The following is a 17,348-nucleotide window of genomic DNA, read 5'->3' as shown; positions in this document are numbered from 1 at the left end:
TCTTTTCGGATATGGGTTTTCAAGTCTTTGGGGGTAAATACCCAATAGAGGGATGCTGGATCATATGGTAGATCGATTCTTAGTTTTTTGAGGCACCTCCATACTGTTTTCCATAGTGGCTGTACCAATTTGCAGTCCCACTAGCAGTGTATGAGGGTTCCTTTTTCTCTACATCTTCTCCAACATTTGTTATCACTTGTCCTGTTGATTATAGCTATTCTAACAGATTATAGCTATTCTAGCTATTCTCCAATATTTGTTTTTACTTGTTCTGTTGATTATAGCTATTCTAACAGGTGTTAGATGTTATCTCATTGTGGTTTTGATTTGCATTTCCCTAATAGTTAGCGATGTTGAGCATCTTTTCATATATGAAACTGTTTTTGAAAATTAGAAAATGAAGGCTCATCTGATTTGACTTGCAAACATTTATTGACTTTATCCAGATTTATTAAAGCAACCCCTAACCTTTTCTAGTCATCTACATCTCACGGATTGCTTCTTCATTCTTTAGGGAAATAGAACATTATTCTTAGGAAATGTTTGGTTTTCCCAACAGGAATAGAATTCCATTAAAATAAAACCAAACAGGGAATGTGAAGGAAAATACATATATTCTCAAGACTTCTACCCTACTTACTAGCTCTGCCACTGAATTTCTATTAGTCATGTCCTAATTCCCTGCCTGTGTTTAAAAAAGGCTCTGAAAAGATACATTATTGTTTTCTTTATAATTGGGTTAATTGAAAATGGAAAATTCTACAAGCTGGATGGCTATGGGCTTCCTACTGCTCATTTAGCAGAGGAAAAGGAGATGGAGAGGTCCTTAGACCTTCCTCTCATGAGCTTATTTTATGTGTTAGAATCTACACACTCATTTCTTCTGACGACTAAAATTAAAAATAACAGGAAAGAAGAGAGTAGCAGGAATAATTACAGCAGTCTACCTCCAGTGCTATTATTGGACATTATTAGTCCAGGTGCCTTGTGAAAAGACACACAGAAACATACTTTAAATTTGGGCTTGGAGGGGAACAAAAGCTTAGATGAGAGACACACTCACCCTTGGTCCCAGCGTTCCAGAGTCTCCTTTGTCTCCACGGTCACCCTTTCCCCAGTGAAAAGAGAAAACACCTAATTAGTAGTTAGGACAGTCTCAGATCTAAGGATGTGTTTAATATCACAGCAGCACCTTTAATACAAACTTCAGAAGTGGAAAATAACAACTAGAAGAACAATAACCACTGACATGGCAAATGCTTTTTTAAGATGCACCTTGAAGTGAATTAAAATTCCCCTTTCAGATACTAGAGTACGTGGGAACATCAATATATATGTTAGCTCTCTCACTAGGGATCTTCAAAAGCAAAGCAAGTGGTTTCCATGACACCCAAAGTACATTTTTACCTCTCAGATTGAGCCATGTTCTTGACTTTAATGGAAAGATTTGGGGCAAAGGGAAAAAGAGCCAACCACTTCAAATGTCTGTCCTCTGAGAAATGTAAATAACTGAGACAAGGAAGAAATGGAGAGCTTATTCTAGGGAAAATCAGGAGGGAAAGGTCACCAGCTAGGCCTCCCTGTGATGATGGGGATCTAAGGAAAAGTTTTTTTTCTGTAGGTACAGGCATTTTAACATTTAGTAGGTGCTGAAGTGGACAGCAGCTAGCTGAGACAGAGGGGCAGGGCTGAAGGTCGGGCAGGGCAAACCCAGCTCTCTTTTTTTCCCCAATGCAATATGGGAAATCTCTAAAGTTCCGTTTATGGTGTTATTACCCCACCTGGAAAGATACCAGGATCCAAACTGCACATACATCACTCTGAGAACACTCAAAATTCTCAGAAATCTAAACAGAAACGTTAGAGATTTGAACCTGTCTAGATTTGAGGGTTCTTTAAAAACGGCCTTAAATGTAGAGAGGCCTTTTCCTAAATGGAATTGAAAGCATTTTGGTATGACTTTTTACATACTCCTATAAACTGGGTAAAGACCAATGAAGATAAGCAGGAAAGGGGATTATAATTTTTATCTAGCTGTATTATGCTAATAGCATTGACTATAATAATTAAATTTTCTATGAAAAACAAGATGAAACAAACCAATTGTTTTGAGACTTCATCATAAGGGTGAAATTATTGCAATCCCAGTGTGTGAAAGAGTTTCATCTAAAATATGATTCACTGTGCAACAGGAATAAAGCATAGTTCTTGAAGGCCTCGTGTTACATTAAAATGATTACCGGTTACTGACCTTTGACCCCTTTGGGCCCCTAGATCCTGATTCACCTTGTTTTCCCTAATATAGGAGAATATGAAAATGAAAAAGAAAAAGACAGAGGAGATAAGAACAGAAAAAAGAAATTAACAGTGACTCAGTGAAGAAAAATGGGAACACTTTATTTTAACTGCCACAATAAATGGCTCTATTTAATGCTGGCTATTAAAACACTAAACAAAAGTATCATCACCGCTATAACTGAAACTGCCCTTCCACCAGTGGATAAGAAGAGCTCTGTGAATAATTCTCATTAGTCTCAAAGTGTGCATAAGTCTCCTTTTCATCAAAGAGTAAATCATTTCCTGTATCTCTGGTATGGGTTATTAAAATAAAGTGTTACCATATTAGTTTGCAGCAAGTTTAGAAGAATAAAGATTGGATAGTCAAATAAATCCTTGGCGCTAATATTTTCAAAGTGTTACCATCTAGTTACCATCGAAACTAACACAACACACATCAACATTTTCTCAGTAAGCTTTAATACTCATTGAGTAATAGTGACAGTACCTCCCCCTTTACGTTGGAATGTGTTATCAAATTTGTTCATTGAAAAAGGGTAAACTGGAAAAGTTGAATTATAAAATCTTTTCTGAAAAGAACCAATTGGTATGCATTACAATACATTATTTGTGATTTTGGCTGTATTAATACCTGTAGAAGAAATTTTAAATTTTAGTTTCGTTTCTAAAGCAAATGGCACACATTTTGAAAACAAAGGATGGTATTTTTCAATGTAACAATAACTGACCTTCAGTCCAGGGGTTCCAGGCTCCCCTCGCTCACCTCTTCCAGGAGGCCCTGCCTCCCCTCGTTCACCCTGTCACGAATTGCAAAACAGATAAATGGCAACACCCCTCCCCACCCCCATCTCAGCTGGTCCCGGCTGATTATTAAGTTGAATAAAATAAAATTTTTAAAAAGCTGAAAATTATCATTATTTGTCATGTACCCAGCACTGTATTACTCTCAACATGAATTATCTCAATTAATAAAACAATTGTTCAATCAATTGTGTTATCATTCCCATTTGATAGATAAGGAAATGGATTGGTAAATGCTTGTCAGGTACCTATGCTGATAAACAGAAAGACCTTTAAAGGGTCTTGATAAAGGCCATCATGGTACCTCAGAACAGAAACAGACATAGTTTGCATTCTGTAGCCACTTTCAAAGTACTACCGGGAAGAAGCATGGCAAAGTGGTTAAGGCTTTGTAATGACTTTAATTTGTCACTTTGTAATGGCCAGGTTTTGTAATCTTACATCCTGGGTCTTAACCCTGGCTCTGTTATTTACCAGTTCCGTGTTTTGGGGCAAGCTAATTAAGTTCCAAAAGCCTCAGTTTCCTTTGTAAAATGTAGAAACTTGTAGTACCAATCTTATAACTTATAAATGTAAAGTGCTCAGCATAGTAAAAGACACATAGGTGTTATAGTTTTTTGCTCTAGTCACTGCTCTGTGAAGTATAACATGGTCACTGCCCCAAAGAAGCTAGTGATCTAGGTTAGACAAGATCCACATGAACAAAATAGTTAAGAATGTAATGTAAGGCCAAATATGAGAGAAGAAAAAACTCCATTAAATTTTCAGTGGTCCAGACTGGCTTCCTGAAGCTGAGACATGAGCCATGTCCTGAAGGATGAATAGGGAGTATTTTATAATTTTTGCTGTTTATGATTGTGCTATTAATGAGTACAAGAACGCCCCAAACACTTTACATGCATTATCCTATTTAATCCTCAGAACAGATGAGAAAGGTGTTAGTATTTAAAGTCTACGGATGAAGACCCTGAAGCTCAGAGAGCTTAAGTAACTCTCCGAAAGTCACAAAGTTTTTAAAAGGGTGATGTAGGCTTTAAATTCCAAGATCTTTATTTGTGTCCTTCTCACTCTGGGGAGCCTTTGTGGTTTTACAGGGGAGGTGGGATAGAGTAGGCCAAAGATGAAGGAAGACGCAGTAAGTTTCTCGGCATGAATGGCAGAGAGTGGGAAAATGGGGAAGGTGAGAGAAAGGTCAAAGACTTGACTGGATGCCCGAGGTGGAAAAGATGCTCCGGAAGGGATATTCCAGAGAGTAGAGACTGAAGTGCTTCTGTCGATATACGGATTTTTTTTCAAAAAGTACTACATTTGGTGTTTCTCTTAATAGTTTACAGACGAACTCTAAAATAGTAACTGCAACCTTATTTTAGAGAAAATCAGAAACTTTTGAAAATCATTTATCTGCAGTATACTGTAGGAGTGGAGTCTATAGTTCTTTACCTAGAAACGTTTTTTTTTAAATCATAATATCCCTAATTAGTTGCTTATCACTCTTTGGAATTATATTATTTATTTGTTTACTTCTTTCTCTCCTCCCATCCTCCCTTACACACACTAGGTAAGCTTCAGGAGAATAGGTAGAGGCTGTTTTTGCTGCATTTACTCTCTCTTCATTCTCAAATACTAGAAAAATGTCTGGAAAAATTTTTTGTTCTTGAATTAATGGATAAACAGTATTATTCAAAGTATTCTAAATTATTGGGAATAAGACCCCATTTCTTTAGAGTAATATAGGTCTCTCCAGGACTGAGATAGATGCTGAAGCTACAGAAGTGCAGAGACAGATTTTTTAGGTGCTGTTATATATCTTCCTTCATTATGATTTCTCTTCACTGTGCTGGGGGTAAAATATGTGAGGTTAGTTTATTTTTTTAATTGAGTGGTACAAATCCAGATTGCCTACGTAACTGGAAAAACCTAGTTGTTTGCCTGGAAGAGATTTTTAAATAATCATGACTTTTCCATTGTGATACCAAATTCATGTTAAATAGGCAATTTAGCTGAAAATAAACTTTACAGTATTGTTAATAAAATGAATTTCCTATCCATATCCCATCTTGTAAAAATATAAAACATGTACAGTACATTCTTTACTTTTAGTGGGAGTTCAGGCTAGTATCTGCTATTAAAGTATCTGATCTGTAAAGTCAGAGTGGGTTCTTCATGAACGGTAATTAATGGTGATTTTGTGGTTCTACGTTTGGATTTTTTTTTGAAACCGTGGAATAGTTTAAAATCAGTGAACTAAAGAAAAGATATTTAGGGATAAGCTACACTCTCTACTGCCTGTGTTTCTTTTATTTTCCCTTGTCTAGCAAGCCAAATGCTGCAAACATTTAGAGATGCAGTTCATGCCTGGTTCTCTTCAACACCCGCCAGGTTTCCCTTGTCTGTGCCTATCCATGAGGCTGCTGTCCTTCTCTGAGGCTGCAAGCCTGAATAAATACTACGGCTCTTGTATGAACACAGAATACTCATTATTCTCTTTCATGTACTCGCGCGCTCTCTCTGTGTGTGTGTATGTATGTATATATACATATATACATATGTATGTATGTATGTATGTATCTATGTATGTATGTATGTATGTTTGTATGTATATTCCAGAAAGTGTGTTGTGTGAATCTGTTCAACCTAAAACAGGCATGTCTCACATTTTGTTAATAAGCCTGACAGCTCATTATGTGAAATAGAAATTGCTCAAAAACACCAGCAATTTTGCATGAATTCGATCTAGTTTCAGTCCCCTTTAGGCCACACATAGTTTCCATTTACTAGGATTAGAGTTATTTTCTCTTCACCAGCAGGAATGGGGACCCCTCTGTCAGAACAGACCACGAACACATTTCTCTAGCTCCTGGAAATCATCCTGGCTTATTTCTGGTGAATGCAACACACATTGAGGCAAAGATTGCTATGGTTTAAAAATGAAAGAATCCAATTTGATCTAAATTTGCCCCTTCCTTGATTCGTGAGTCTGTCACGAGTAAAGTTCCATCCTCAGAGCTGTTCCTTTTTTATGTCTTACTGGGTAGATAAAAAGAGAACTCCAGGCCTGAGTGTATCCACTGCTGGAAAAACATATAAAACATAATCTTTTATATGGTGGTAGATAGATCGTGCTTTTAGAGCCCTCTCTAGGGTTGCCAAGTAGAGGATCTTGACATGGTTTTCATTACAGAATCTTTCTGCAGAAGTTATTGAGAATGGATCATTTCGAGATGATGCACTTAGGAATCTATGTGAAATCAGTGTTCCCTGAAATCTAGGGAGTGATGAGGGAATAATAATAATGTTTGACTTACATGTATGTCCTAAAATCAGTGATAAAGAGCAGTAATTAATGAGTTTTATCTCTCCCCCTTAGAATCCCACCACTTTTCCATGTGGCCAGGAAGCTAATAGCATCACATCAATTTAGGAGCAATTTGGGGGACAACTGGAACAACTAATATATTCTACCTTACTGTCATCTTGATTAAGGCTTTCTAGAATTAACTTCCTATTACTCTACTTAATATAGTAGCTCCATTAGAAGTATTAGTAGTAGGTTAAAGGCTGCTTTAGTTCTCTGTGAGGCAAAAATATGTGGTCACATAAATAATAAAGTTACCCTACATTTCTTTCAACATAATGGACTGAAAATACATGACAAAACAAATTCAGAAAGAAAGGAAAAGAAAAAGACTCCACTCACCTTTGTTCCTGGTAACCCTGGTAAGCCTGGCTCCCCTTGAGGACCAATGAAACCTGGTTCTCCCTTTAAAAAGATAAGCATATGAGATCATTATTCACTTGACAGTAAATAAGTAAAGTTACACTGATTTCCTTCTACTGAGATTTTACTCCTTTGATTGTATACAGCTTTCTTGCTGAAATCCAGCTACTGACTAAAAAAATTAATCAGAATAGATTTTGGTCAATAAAAATACTTTGAGCAAAGCTTTGGAGATTTAGAAAGTAAACGTGGCAAAGCAACCAGATAAATGTCTGTAATTTCCTTTCTCATCTGTTGTCTAGTACACCTTACCATTACCAAATCCAATTATGTTTGGGCAGCTGTGGTAGGTAGCCTCTAAGATAGATGATCCCATCTCCTGGTATTTGTGCCCTTGTATAATGTCCTCTGCTTGAGGATAGGCTGGATTTATTGACTGATATCTAATGATTATAATGGAAGTAATGGAGAAAGCAAGCTGCTATTCTGTGAGCAGTCCTATGGACAGATCTACATGGTGACGTCCAAGGTCTGCCAATAACCACACGTATAAGCTTGGGAGCAAATGTTCATAGAGTAGGTCTTCAGGTAAGACCACAGCCCTGACCGCATGCTTATGGGAGACACTGATCCAGAGGCACCCGGCTGAGATGTACACAAATTCCTGGTCCTCCAAATTGTGAAATAATTGTTTGTGATTTTAAGTTACTCCAGTTTTGGGGGTAATATGGTATGCAGCAATAAAAACCTGAACTGCGGATGTGGTGAGGGAAGGGATTCAGGAATGTTCAGCATGAAAGGAAAACTATCTCTCCTTGCCATACTTTCATAACTATTTTCCACTACCTGGAGTAAACCCAGTTACAGTATAATAAAAAATATATCTGGTCTTATTCCTGGTTCCTTGCACAGAGCCCCTAAAGCCCTTGGAATTTCCTGTGTGATAAGAGTAATAGGAGAATCTTTTGCTATTCTTAACAAGCCCCTTTCAAACATAGCTGAGTTTATGCTAATGAAGTGACTCTAGGTGGGCCCCTAGATAGCTTCAGGATGGAGGCTGTGATAAGAAGGTGGGAACTTTCAGCCCCTCCCCAACTCTCTCCATTTTCAGAGGGGAGAGGGGCTGGAGACCGAGTTTACTCACCAATGGTCAAGAATTTAATCCATTGTGCCTAAAATGGGACCTCCATAAAAACCCTTAACCAATGGGGATCGGAGAGCTTGCGAGCTAGAGAACACATCCACGCGTTGGCAGGATGGGGTAGCCCAATTCCATGAGGACAGAGGGCCCTGTGCTTGAGGCACTTCTGACTTCACCCTCTCTACCTTTTTATGTGGCTGTTCATTTTTTATCTTATATAATAAACTGTAATAGTAAGTATGGCATTTTCCTGAGCACTATGAGTTGTTCTAGCAAGTTATCAAACTTGAGTGGGAGTAGGAGTGGGTGGTACCCTCGAATTTGTAGCCAAATCAGACAGAGTGCAGGTAAACAGAGGACTCAGTACCTGTGATTTACATCTGAAGTGAGGGCAGTCTTGTGGGACTGAGCTTTTAAACCTGTGGAGTCTGATGCTAACTAACTCTGAGTAGCTGGTGTCACAATAAGATTGAATTGTAGGACACACAGTTGGCATCAGAGATTCAGAGTTGGATAATTGGTGTTTGAAAAGACACCATGTATTTGGTGTCAGGGAACACCTGAGACCGGTGCTCGCATTTACTTGACTATCCAAAGCGTTTTGTTTTCTCTTTAAAAATGTGAGCTCAAATGTAAGTGTCTAACTTCTTGAAATCTATAATGAAATTTTAAAGCAAAAAACATGATGGCTCTGTTCCCATATTTCTTTTATTTATTTTTTTTATTTTTTATCTGCCCCCCTTGGATTATTTCTAGAGCAGCTGCTAATATTTATACGTCTGATTTTTTTTCTAAGGTAGTGATATTTCAACAGTTGTTTTTGATACTTGGAATTGAGCAGGAAGATACTGAGAGGATGTTTTATCAGAAATGTTAAAATGTCATTAAATATTTTTGAAACGAGTGAGTTTTTAAAATATGCTATATAGAAACTTGGGTATTGGGTGGGAAACAAACTGTCATTATCACCACAAAATGTACCATATTGAAGTATAACTCAAATTTATCTCTAGCTCTGATGTTCATGGTACTGGTTTAAGAAAAAAAGGTAGATGGGAACTAATGCTTTAGGTTTATTGTTTACAGAATTTCTATAATTCTATTCTACCTGTCCCCCTGCCCTTACACATATTGGAAAAAAGAATCTGAACAAATAATTTTGGGTGGATCTCTTAATAGTCTAAAATGAAAATCAATTATATTCAGAGAAATTAATGATGACTATTGTATTTCTAATAAAAGAATTTAACTTCTTTTAAACAAAAAATCATAAACACATTTATTTACAAGTAAAATATTCCTCCCAATAAAATCATATATAAATATATCAATATTCCCTCTCCACCCTCAAGAAAAAAGTTATGTCAGTCAATGTCTATCACAGTTACAACTTACTCTCATGGAAATATAATGTGAGTTAATAGGTTGAAAATTTACACATAGACAAGACTCTTGCATATCTTCAAGTAGAAATAAAATGATCTCACTGTTTAGTAAAGCAAATAGAAGCACCATTAAAGCATACTAATAAAACAGAAGAAAAAAAGATCAAATGTTGCAGAAATGTATTTCCTATTCATGTTAGTGCTTAGTTTATAAAAAGATAAAACATGCAGTTTTATAGTTCACAGATAAATAGATAAGGCTTTGTGATTTCAGTGGCCAGACAAAAATGTTTTCCTTTCTTTTTAAAAAATATAATATATATTAAGTTCTCCTGAGTAAATATATAGAAAGTTCAACAAGATGTCCAGGGAAAGTTCCATTTTAAGACATAAAATTAGCAATGCATTTGACAGTCACAATGAACTTAGTTAGCACTGTTAATGTTGGCTAATTCTAAAGGCTTTGGGTATGATTAGTTATACCTTACGCCACTCTAAGAAAGCATCATCCATATCCATACATTTATATATTTTAATTTATTCGGGGGGAAAAACAGCATACTCCTCTTTAGGATCACAGCTGCACATCTAATTCCAGAACTCCTGATCACTTTTGTGACACTAGCTCCATCCTCTCCGTATCTTGGCAGGATGGGGAGCAAATAATCATTGGTCTCTTTTTTGTCTCAGGCTTGAAAGACAATTGGTGAAGTAAATAAGGCATAAATATGTCTGCTCAGGGTCCTGATTGTGCTCTTTCTTACCTTCCGAAGCTTAAACCAGAGGTTCTCAAAGTGTCTTTTCACTTACCCTTTTTATTGTACAGAGTAGGGAAAGTTCATTGATATGGTTTCAGATTCCACATGTCACCTAACATTTAAGAAAATACCCCTTTGTAGAGTCTGGGTTGATATCAAAGAAGAATATCCACAATTATATGGAAAGACTTTATTAAAATAATCTCTCTTTGTCCAATTACATATCTATATAAGGCTGGCTTTTCTTCATATGCTTCAACCAAAACAACAAATTGCAATGGATAAAATTCAGAAGCAGATAAGACACTCCAGCTGCTTTCTATTAAGCCAGACATTAAAGAGATTTGCAAAAAATAATAATAATAAAAAAAAACAATGTCACTTGTTTTTTTTTGAAGATTTAGTTATGTTTCATGTTATTTAATTAAAACATGTTATTTAATTAACACAAAATGGGTTTTTAAAATGTGCAAGTTTTAATTTCTAATACAGAAATATCAATAGATATGACCCACATAAAAACTTTCTTTCCTAATTTTTAAGTATGTAGAGGGTTTTGACACCAAAATGTTTGAGAACTGTTGATACAGAGTTGAGTTAAAGATGGGCTTTGCAATCTGGAATCTTGAAGTGCCAAATTATGAAAGATTCTGGCATTGTTAAGGATGGCTTAGTTAAGACTTATTATTATAAGATAATGCAAGCAAAGCACTATCTTAGTGCTGTCTTTAGAATAAAGTAAGTGAACAATAAATGTTTGTTATTATTGTTGTCCTTATATATTGGCTCAAAATTATTAGCTATCATTATTAATAGTAGTCACAGTAACAGAAGTATTATATCTTCCCAACTAATTGGTGACATACAAGGTGACTTCTTGTTTCTTTACAACTTGGATGGCACTATACTCAGTACTTCTTCAATTCTTTCAAGAAGTAACCCTATATTTTCTCAAGTGAATATATCATCATTTTATGACACAATAGTCATCTGCTAGAGCATTTAGGATTGCAAAATAAAAAGGGCGTAAGGTAGAGAAGTGACAGGTTTACTGTGAATGCGTTTTCATCCTGTAAGGAAAGGAGAGGAGAAAATGGTCATACTTACTGAGTTTTCCTAAATACATGTAACTTAAAAAAATCTTGCCTCTTTGACAAAGACTGATGTAGAGTTTAAAGGTTCTAAAATCTCCTAAAATGTCTAGTAGAAAGGCTATGACAACCCATGGTTCTATAAATACTTTCATGTGATTAAAAAAAAAAAAAGCAAGCAGTTATTCTACTGTAGCCAGAATTCCAGTTAACCAGAATAGAGGAAGGAGACTGGATCAGGTGAATGTAGGGGAAAGCGCTGAACTATGATTCAAACACAAAACACTTGGGGGAACTCATGTTTGGAGTAAAGCAGACTACACAAAAATGAGATTATGTAGCTTTCATGGCAATAAACAGGAGAAGTAACTATATTGGACTGCAAAATAATTCTCAGAGCTGTTTTCACTTATCTAATCTCATTTAATCAATAGGAAATAGGAGATTGCGAAATTGGAAATTATTCGCATGTATTTGTCTGAGTAGACAGGTGGGAGTGAGATGCAGCAGAGGAAATTGGCACTATAATGAAATTAAGCTCATACATTGCTTTTAATGAAGAAATAACTAAATCTAGAGGCTTTTTTCTTTATCTTTTTAACGAGGCAATTACCTAAATTAGAAAATCCAAATTATAATTTCAATGAGCCATTTTAGGAATAACATGGGAAACATAAGGCAGAGATCCTTTGAAAAGGGCAGATGGTAGCCATCATAATCAGGGAAATGTGGATCTACACAGGTAAACAGACAGCAAAATAAAATAAAAAGAATAAAATATGATAATATTAATCTTGTGTTTATGATGTGCTAGTTTTTTTTTTTTTAATGACAACTAAAAAATGTCTAAGAACAATGGGGGAAAGGCAAAGCCTTTGTCATGAACACCAAGGTACCAATAAATAGCATAAGACTAAGTTAAGAAGAATACTGATTACTTCAGAGCCACGTTGTTTTTCTCTCAAGTTTCTCATATATATATATTTATTTTTTTCTTTCGTTTCATCCATATATTCTAAATTTTCCTCCATTTCTCTATTTATTCACTCACCATCTCAAGTGAGGTAATATTTTAAGTTGTTACTTTTGTTATCATTAAGAACAAGTCACAAAGTCAATTGGAATTCTATTCATATTGGTGCTGCTGATTGTATGTGGATGGGAATTAAAACAGTAAAGACAAACAACTGACAGGCCTTGAAACGCCATTGCTTGCAGAGTTAGCGCCTAATTACAGGGAGAGAGAAAAGTAAAAAGAAGGAAGAGAAGAATAAAAATAGTGGAGGAATGCAGGGGTGGACAGTTAGGAGGAAGATGGAGGAAGACAAGAGGGGCAAGAAAGAATGGAGAGGAACAAGCAACTCAAAATTTTCTACTCCTCTACCGTGGCCATAACAATTGAATCCAGGTTTAATTTGTTATTTTTGTTTTGTTTTCACTGGTCCTGGAAACATCCAACTAGATCTACCCTTTGGACAAACATAGAAAAATATAAATAATATCATATCTAACTCTTAAAATAAAAAACACAGATCCATGATTTAACCAAAGCCTAGAGATAAAATATATACAACACTATTTTTCAGAACCCTTAATACAATCCAAAATGTTAATTGCTAAAACACAATCAGTAGCTGTCATTGTATTCTGCTACCAAGCCATATGCTAACCAGTGACTAAATGGTTGTCAAAGATGTAGAAATCTCAATTCTGTTAGTGTTACTATAATATCGCACTAATGCAGCATCAAATTCCACAATGAAGAAAAATTTTAATTTTCTGGTCTTGTCCTGGATTTTGCATCTGATTTCTTCCTGAGTTGTTTTATGAGTTTTGTCCTTTGTTTATTTTTAACATTAATTAATTAGCTCACCACCAATGAGTTCATTACCTGAGTTTCAATACTAAAATACTGAATATCGAATACTCAATACTGAAACACATTTCCTTGTGTCAAACTAGTAGAAAAGATGAATAATAGAGTAGCTGTGGTTTTGACAACTAAACTGGGCAGCAGAAATGCTATTAATTCGGAATGAAACACAATGCAGGCCCAGTAGTAAACTGCTAGAAGTAGCAGCAGCAGCAGCAAAGCAAGTGGACCTATCTGAAAAATCTCACATAGGTTGCTAATTTGAATGAAAATATGAAACAGCCAGGGCACAGAAAGATGCAGAACCAAGTCTATGGAGAATAGCTATAGCTGGAGTCAAAAGTGGATCTCCACATGCCCACTTCTGGAAGACCAAATGGTCCCACATTGACCTTTCCAATTATAGCTAACCATTTGGGCAGCCACAACTTTAATCATGTAGTATGAAGCTACAATGAAAATAAGTCACAGTAAATAATATGTACTATATTTGAAAAATTATTGTTATTTTTTACCAAAAAGTTTCCTTGACACATAAGAGTGTCAGTATTACAGTGCTCTCTGTCTCTCTCTCCCCTCCTCCCCTACCTGTCCCCTCTTGCTTTCTTCCATAAATTGGCAATATGTACACAGAGAAATGGAGTAAACGTCAAGGAGATTTAGCTTTAAGAAGGTGAGATCTATTCACTCTATGAGATAAAATCAAGATAACACAAAAATAAGATTTTGACTGAAGCCACTTTTCGCAACTCATTTGCTACTACTTTTAAAAAATTTAAACAGCCTATTGAGATAGCTTAATTTCTGTGTATTCTGGCAAAAAAAAAAAAATTCAAAACAAAACTCAAACAATGCAAACAACTACTATCTTTATAAACCAAGAGGGCAATAAAACCTGGCATTCTATATTACAAAAAGACCTGAGAAAGCTAGGAATTGCCTTATGAACATGATCTTTCTGAAATCGAACAATCACCATCGAAGGCTTTATTAAGTCTTAGAATTCCATAATAAAATCTGGACTGATTTTTCCTCAAACCCACCTTTAATACATAGCAAGAAAGTGCTTCAGATGGTCTTAAATTACCTTTTAAACAGCTGTCAGGGCAGTTTACCTAACATTCTTTTGTCGAATTTACATAAAGTATGTCTCATATAGATGAGAAGAGTTGACGAATAAAGAGATGGGATTATTAGTCAAGGTAAAAAAAAAAAAAAGAGAGAGAGACAGCTTCATTCATACAAAAATGGCTCACCAGGTGTTTCCCCATAAACTTCCAGAACTTACCATCTGTTAAATGGAAGAATAGCCAGAAAGTCCTAACTGATTAGTTCTTGCCCACAGAAAAATCTCTGGGTTTTCATTTATTACCATTTGTTTTATTTTTATAAGTCATTATCAATTAAAGAAGTAAAAGATATTTTTTAACCTGCTGAAAAAAACCCTCTCCTATACCAGCTTAAGTCAAGTTATATTTTCCATTGTATTTATTATTCCCAAGCAGATTCAATTTTTATTGCCCCCCAAAACAGTACACCGAGGCTTAAAAATATGTGATTTCCCTGGGTGCTAAAAGCATCACCAATAATTTTGATTAATGTGTCTTGACACTGAATGCATTAGCCATACAATATTCTTCTTGCTTAAAGGCTAATTAGAATTCAAGTCAGCATGATACCTGCTTTTGAGGATTACAGCAAGAACATTTGTTGTAATAAGAACCTCCAGCCAGCCAGTTTTGGTAATGATTGATTTGTAAAATTATTGAGGGGAAAAAAAAAAGAATGAGAAAGTGAGTCTGTCCCAAAAAAACACTTATTTCCCTTACGGATCAAATTAGAGTATAAATTAAAACATCTTGGTGGCTATGATGAAAATGAACTACCATAGCAGGTTTATTTAAAACCCAGAAAACATACCTTTCTGATTTTTTTTTTCCTTACAGAATTACATCGTGAAAGCACATTTGGTGTATTTATTGGAGGTTTCATTCTGGCTGCTAAAATTCTCTGAGTTCTGGTTGTATGGGTTTCCTAATTGGACTCAAATTATTCAACTGATCAGACTTGCTTTATGCAAGCGGGAAATAATTATAAGTAACAATAACACAACTTTATTCTTTTAACCAGCATTTCTTCCTCTTCTTTTTTCTTTCAGGAATTTGTTTTATACTCTAGGCTATTTCCAAAAACTGCTATTTTTAAAATATGATTTGATATTTCTGAGGAAGAAACCTCATTTCCAGCAGATTTAGGAGATAAGTTTCCGTTAGATTACTGAACACTATGTTTAATCCTAAGGATGCCAAAGTAAATGTTCCTGCCACCTGTAAAAGTTAGACTTTATAGGATTTAGTGTCAAGGATGATTTCATAGAATGAGGTATAAAGAGTTAGTTACTGTCTCATACCTTCTCAATCCTGAAGTTGTTGGTCTAAATGTTAAATTTTCACTAATGGGGAAGCCAGAGCAAAAATATAAACCTTTGAGGGGAAATACTATAAAAGTTTCTTTGCTGCTTAAATGATTTTTTTTTCTGACTTGATGTAATTTTTACCGTATTATGTCTCCCTACTGTATTCATTTTACTGTATAATTTTTTTTTCCAATTTACTTTCTGAATATAAGATAAATTCGAGGTCTATGTTGAAAGGCGAAAAGCAGGGACCGAAAATCAATACTTGTAAAAAATGTCTTGCGCTAAGCAATGCTATGACTGGGGCCTAGAGAATTTCCTCAGTGAACGTCAAGTTTTTCTTTTGCTTTTCGTGTGAACAGTGTCTGGGAAGGAGAACTTAGAGAGTACTATGTCTTATGTGCAGAACATTGTGTTCCTTCATCCTTTGTTCCTGGAATACGTTTGGGTTATAGGAAAAGGGGACGATTATGGTGTCATGGTTCAAGAGAAAGTAGGGTATATTACTGCTCTTCCAGGTAGTATTCACCTGGCATTGAAAAGGAGTTTGCAGAATTTACAACTATTAACCTGTAGAGTATAAACGGCTTTGTGTTCTTAAGTTAAAATTACTCACACGAGGAAAGACTATATAAAATGGGTATGTAACCAATATTTCCAATATTCTGAGCTGCTCCAAGAGGAAGAAGCAATAATAGCTAAAATTTATACAAGCATTGACTACATGCTTGGCAATATTTTAGGAGCTACACACATATTAATTCATTTAATCCTCAAAACAACTCTCTGAGTTATGTACAACGATGATTCCCATTTTATAAGAAAACTAGAGCAGAGAGAGGTTACGTAACCTGCCTAACGTCATGATATAGACTCATGAAATAGCTGAGGCGTAGGACCAGGATCTACACAACGGTGATTTGGTCCTACGGTCAGGGCTGTGGACCACTGCTCCCTACTCCTTAATTGCTAGGGTCATATAATCACGAAAGGGCTAAGTAATGTAAATTTTTCAAAGTGGTGAAAACATTTTTTTAAAAAATAGGAGTTTTGAATTTTACCCTTTTATGTGATATCAGAAAAGCTAGTTACAGTGTTTTGCCTATGAAAAATATATTTGAAGACTTGTTTATAAAAATAATTTTCTAAGCTCGAATCTTATTCCAAGGATCAATGTCTGCATGGTACATTGTGCATAATTTAATTTTCTCAGTTGAACATCTTGACACTACATGAACCATGAATGCATGAAATAGGAATTCCAAATGTCTTCCACATGGTGAGAGGACGTTCCAATACTTGTGCAGGAAGTTTAAGAGTAATTTGAAATTAAGTTATGCCTGTTCTTAGTGACTTTTATTACGTATGCCTAAGGTATTAGCGCTTTTCTCTGAGTGGGACCTTGAGGTGATAGATAGATGAGTCTGCTGTCTGTATTTAGGCACTTTGCTCATTTCCTGAGAGCTGTGTGGAAGGCATTTGGATGCTCATTAAGTTTCCAACCATTCCCCGAGAGCAACAGGTGGCAAATCAAAGCTTCCCTGGTATGTCATGGCTGGTTTCCTCAATGTCTTGGAAATAACGGATGGCATTTGCAAGCTCTCTGTAGCACCAGCAGATAAGAAGGAGATGAATAGCAACAGGAAGTATTTCCAAAGCATAAACAAACACACAAGTTCAGGGAGGTTATGACTAATGTTCTTGCTACCACACTTTCTAAACCCATACATAGTGGTTTCATCTTTTAAATATTATTACTCTTTCAAACTATGAAATCAGAGTTAACTCTCCTGTGGTTAGCAACCTAATAGAATGAGATATATTACAGAAAACCCCAAGTAAATGACGCTATGACATAAAATTATAA

The 17,348-nt window shown here is 35.6% G+C and overlaps 1 protein-coding gene across 1 annotated transcript in view; it reads right to left on the bottom strand.

The window, feature by feature from the left end:
* Window positions 1-17,348, bottom strand: part of COL25A1 (collagen type XXV alpha 1 chain) — a 422,098-nt gene that overhangs the window by 30,079 nt on the left and 374,671 nt on the right. Inside the window, exons 19-21 of the mRNA XM_023531414.1 lie at window positions 6,797-6,859; window positions 3,027-3,095; window positions 1,064-1,108 (exon numbers count right to left, since the gene is read on the bottom strand). Of these exons, the coding sequence (XP_023387182.1) occupies window positions 1,064-1,108; window positions 3,027-3,095; window positions 6,797-6,859 (177 nt within the window). The remainder of the gene's footprint in view (window positions 1-1,063; window positions 1,109-3,026; window positions 3,096-6,796; window positions 6,860-17,348) is intronic.

Source organism: Pteropus vampyrus, unplaced genomic scaffold (genome assembly GCF_000151845.1).
Source record: "Pteropus vampyrus isolate Shadow unplaced genomic scaffold, Pvam_2.0 Scaffold67, whole genome shotgun sequence".
NCBI lineage: Eukaryota > Metazoa > Chordata > Mammalia > Chiroptera > Pteropodidae > Pteropus > Pteropus vampyrus.
The sequence above is the reverse complement of the archived record's forward strand: the minus strand, read 5'-3'. Positions and strand labels throughout refer to the sequence as shown.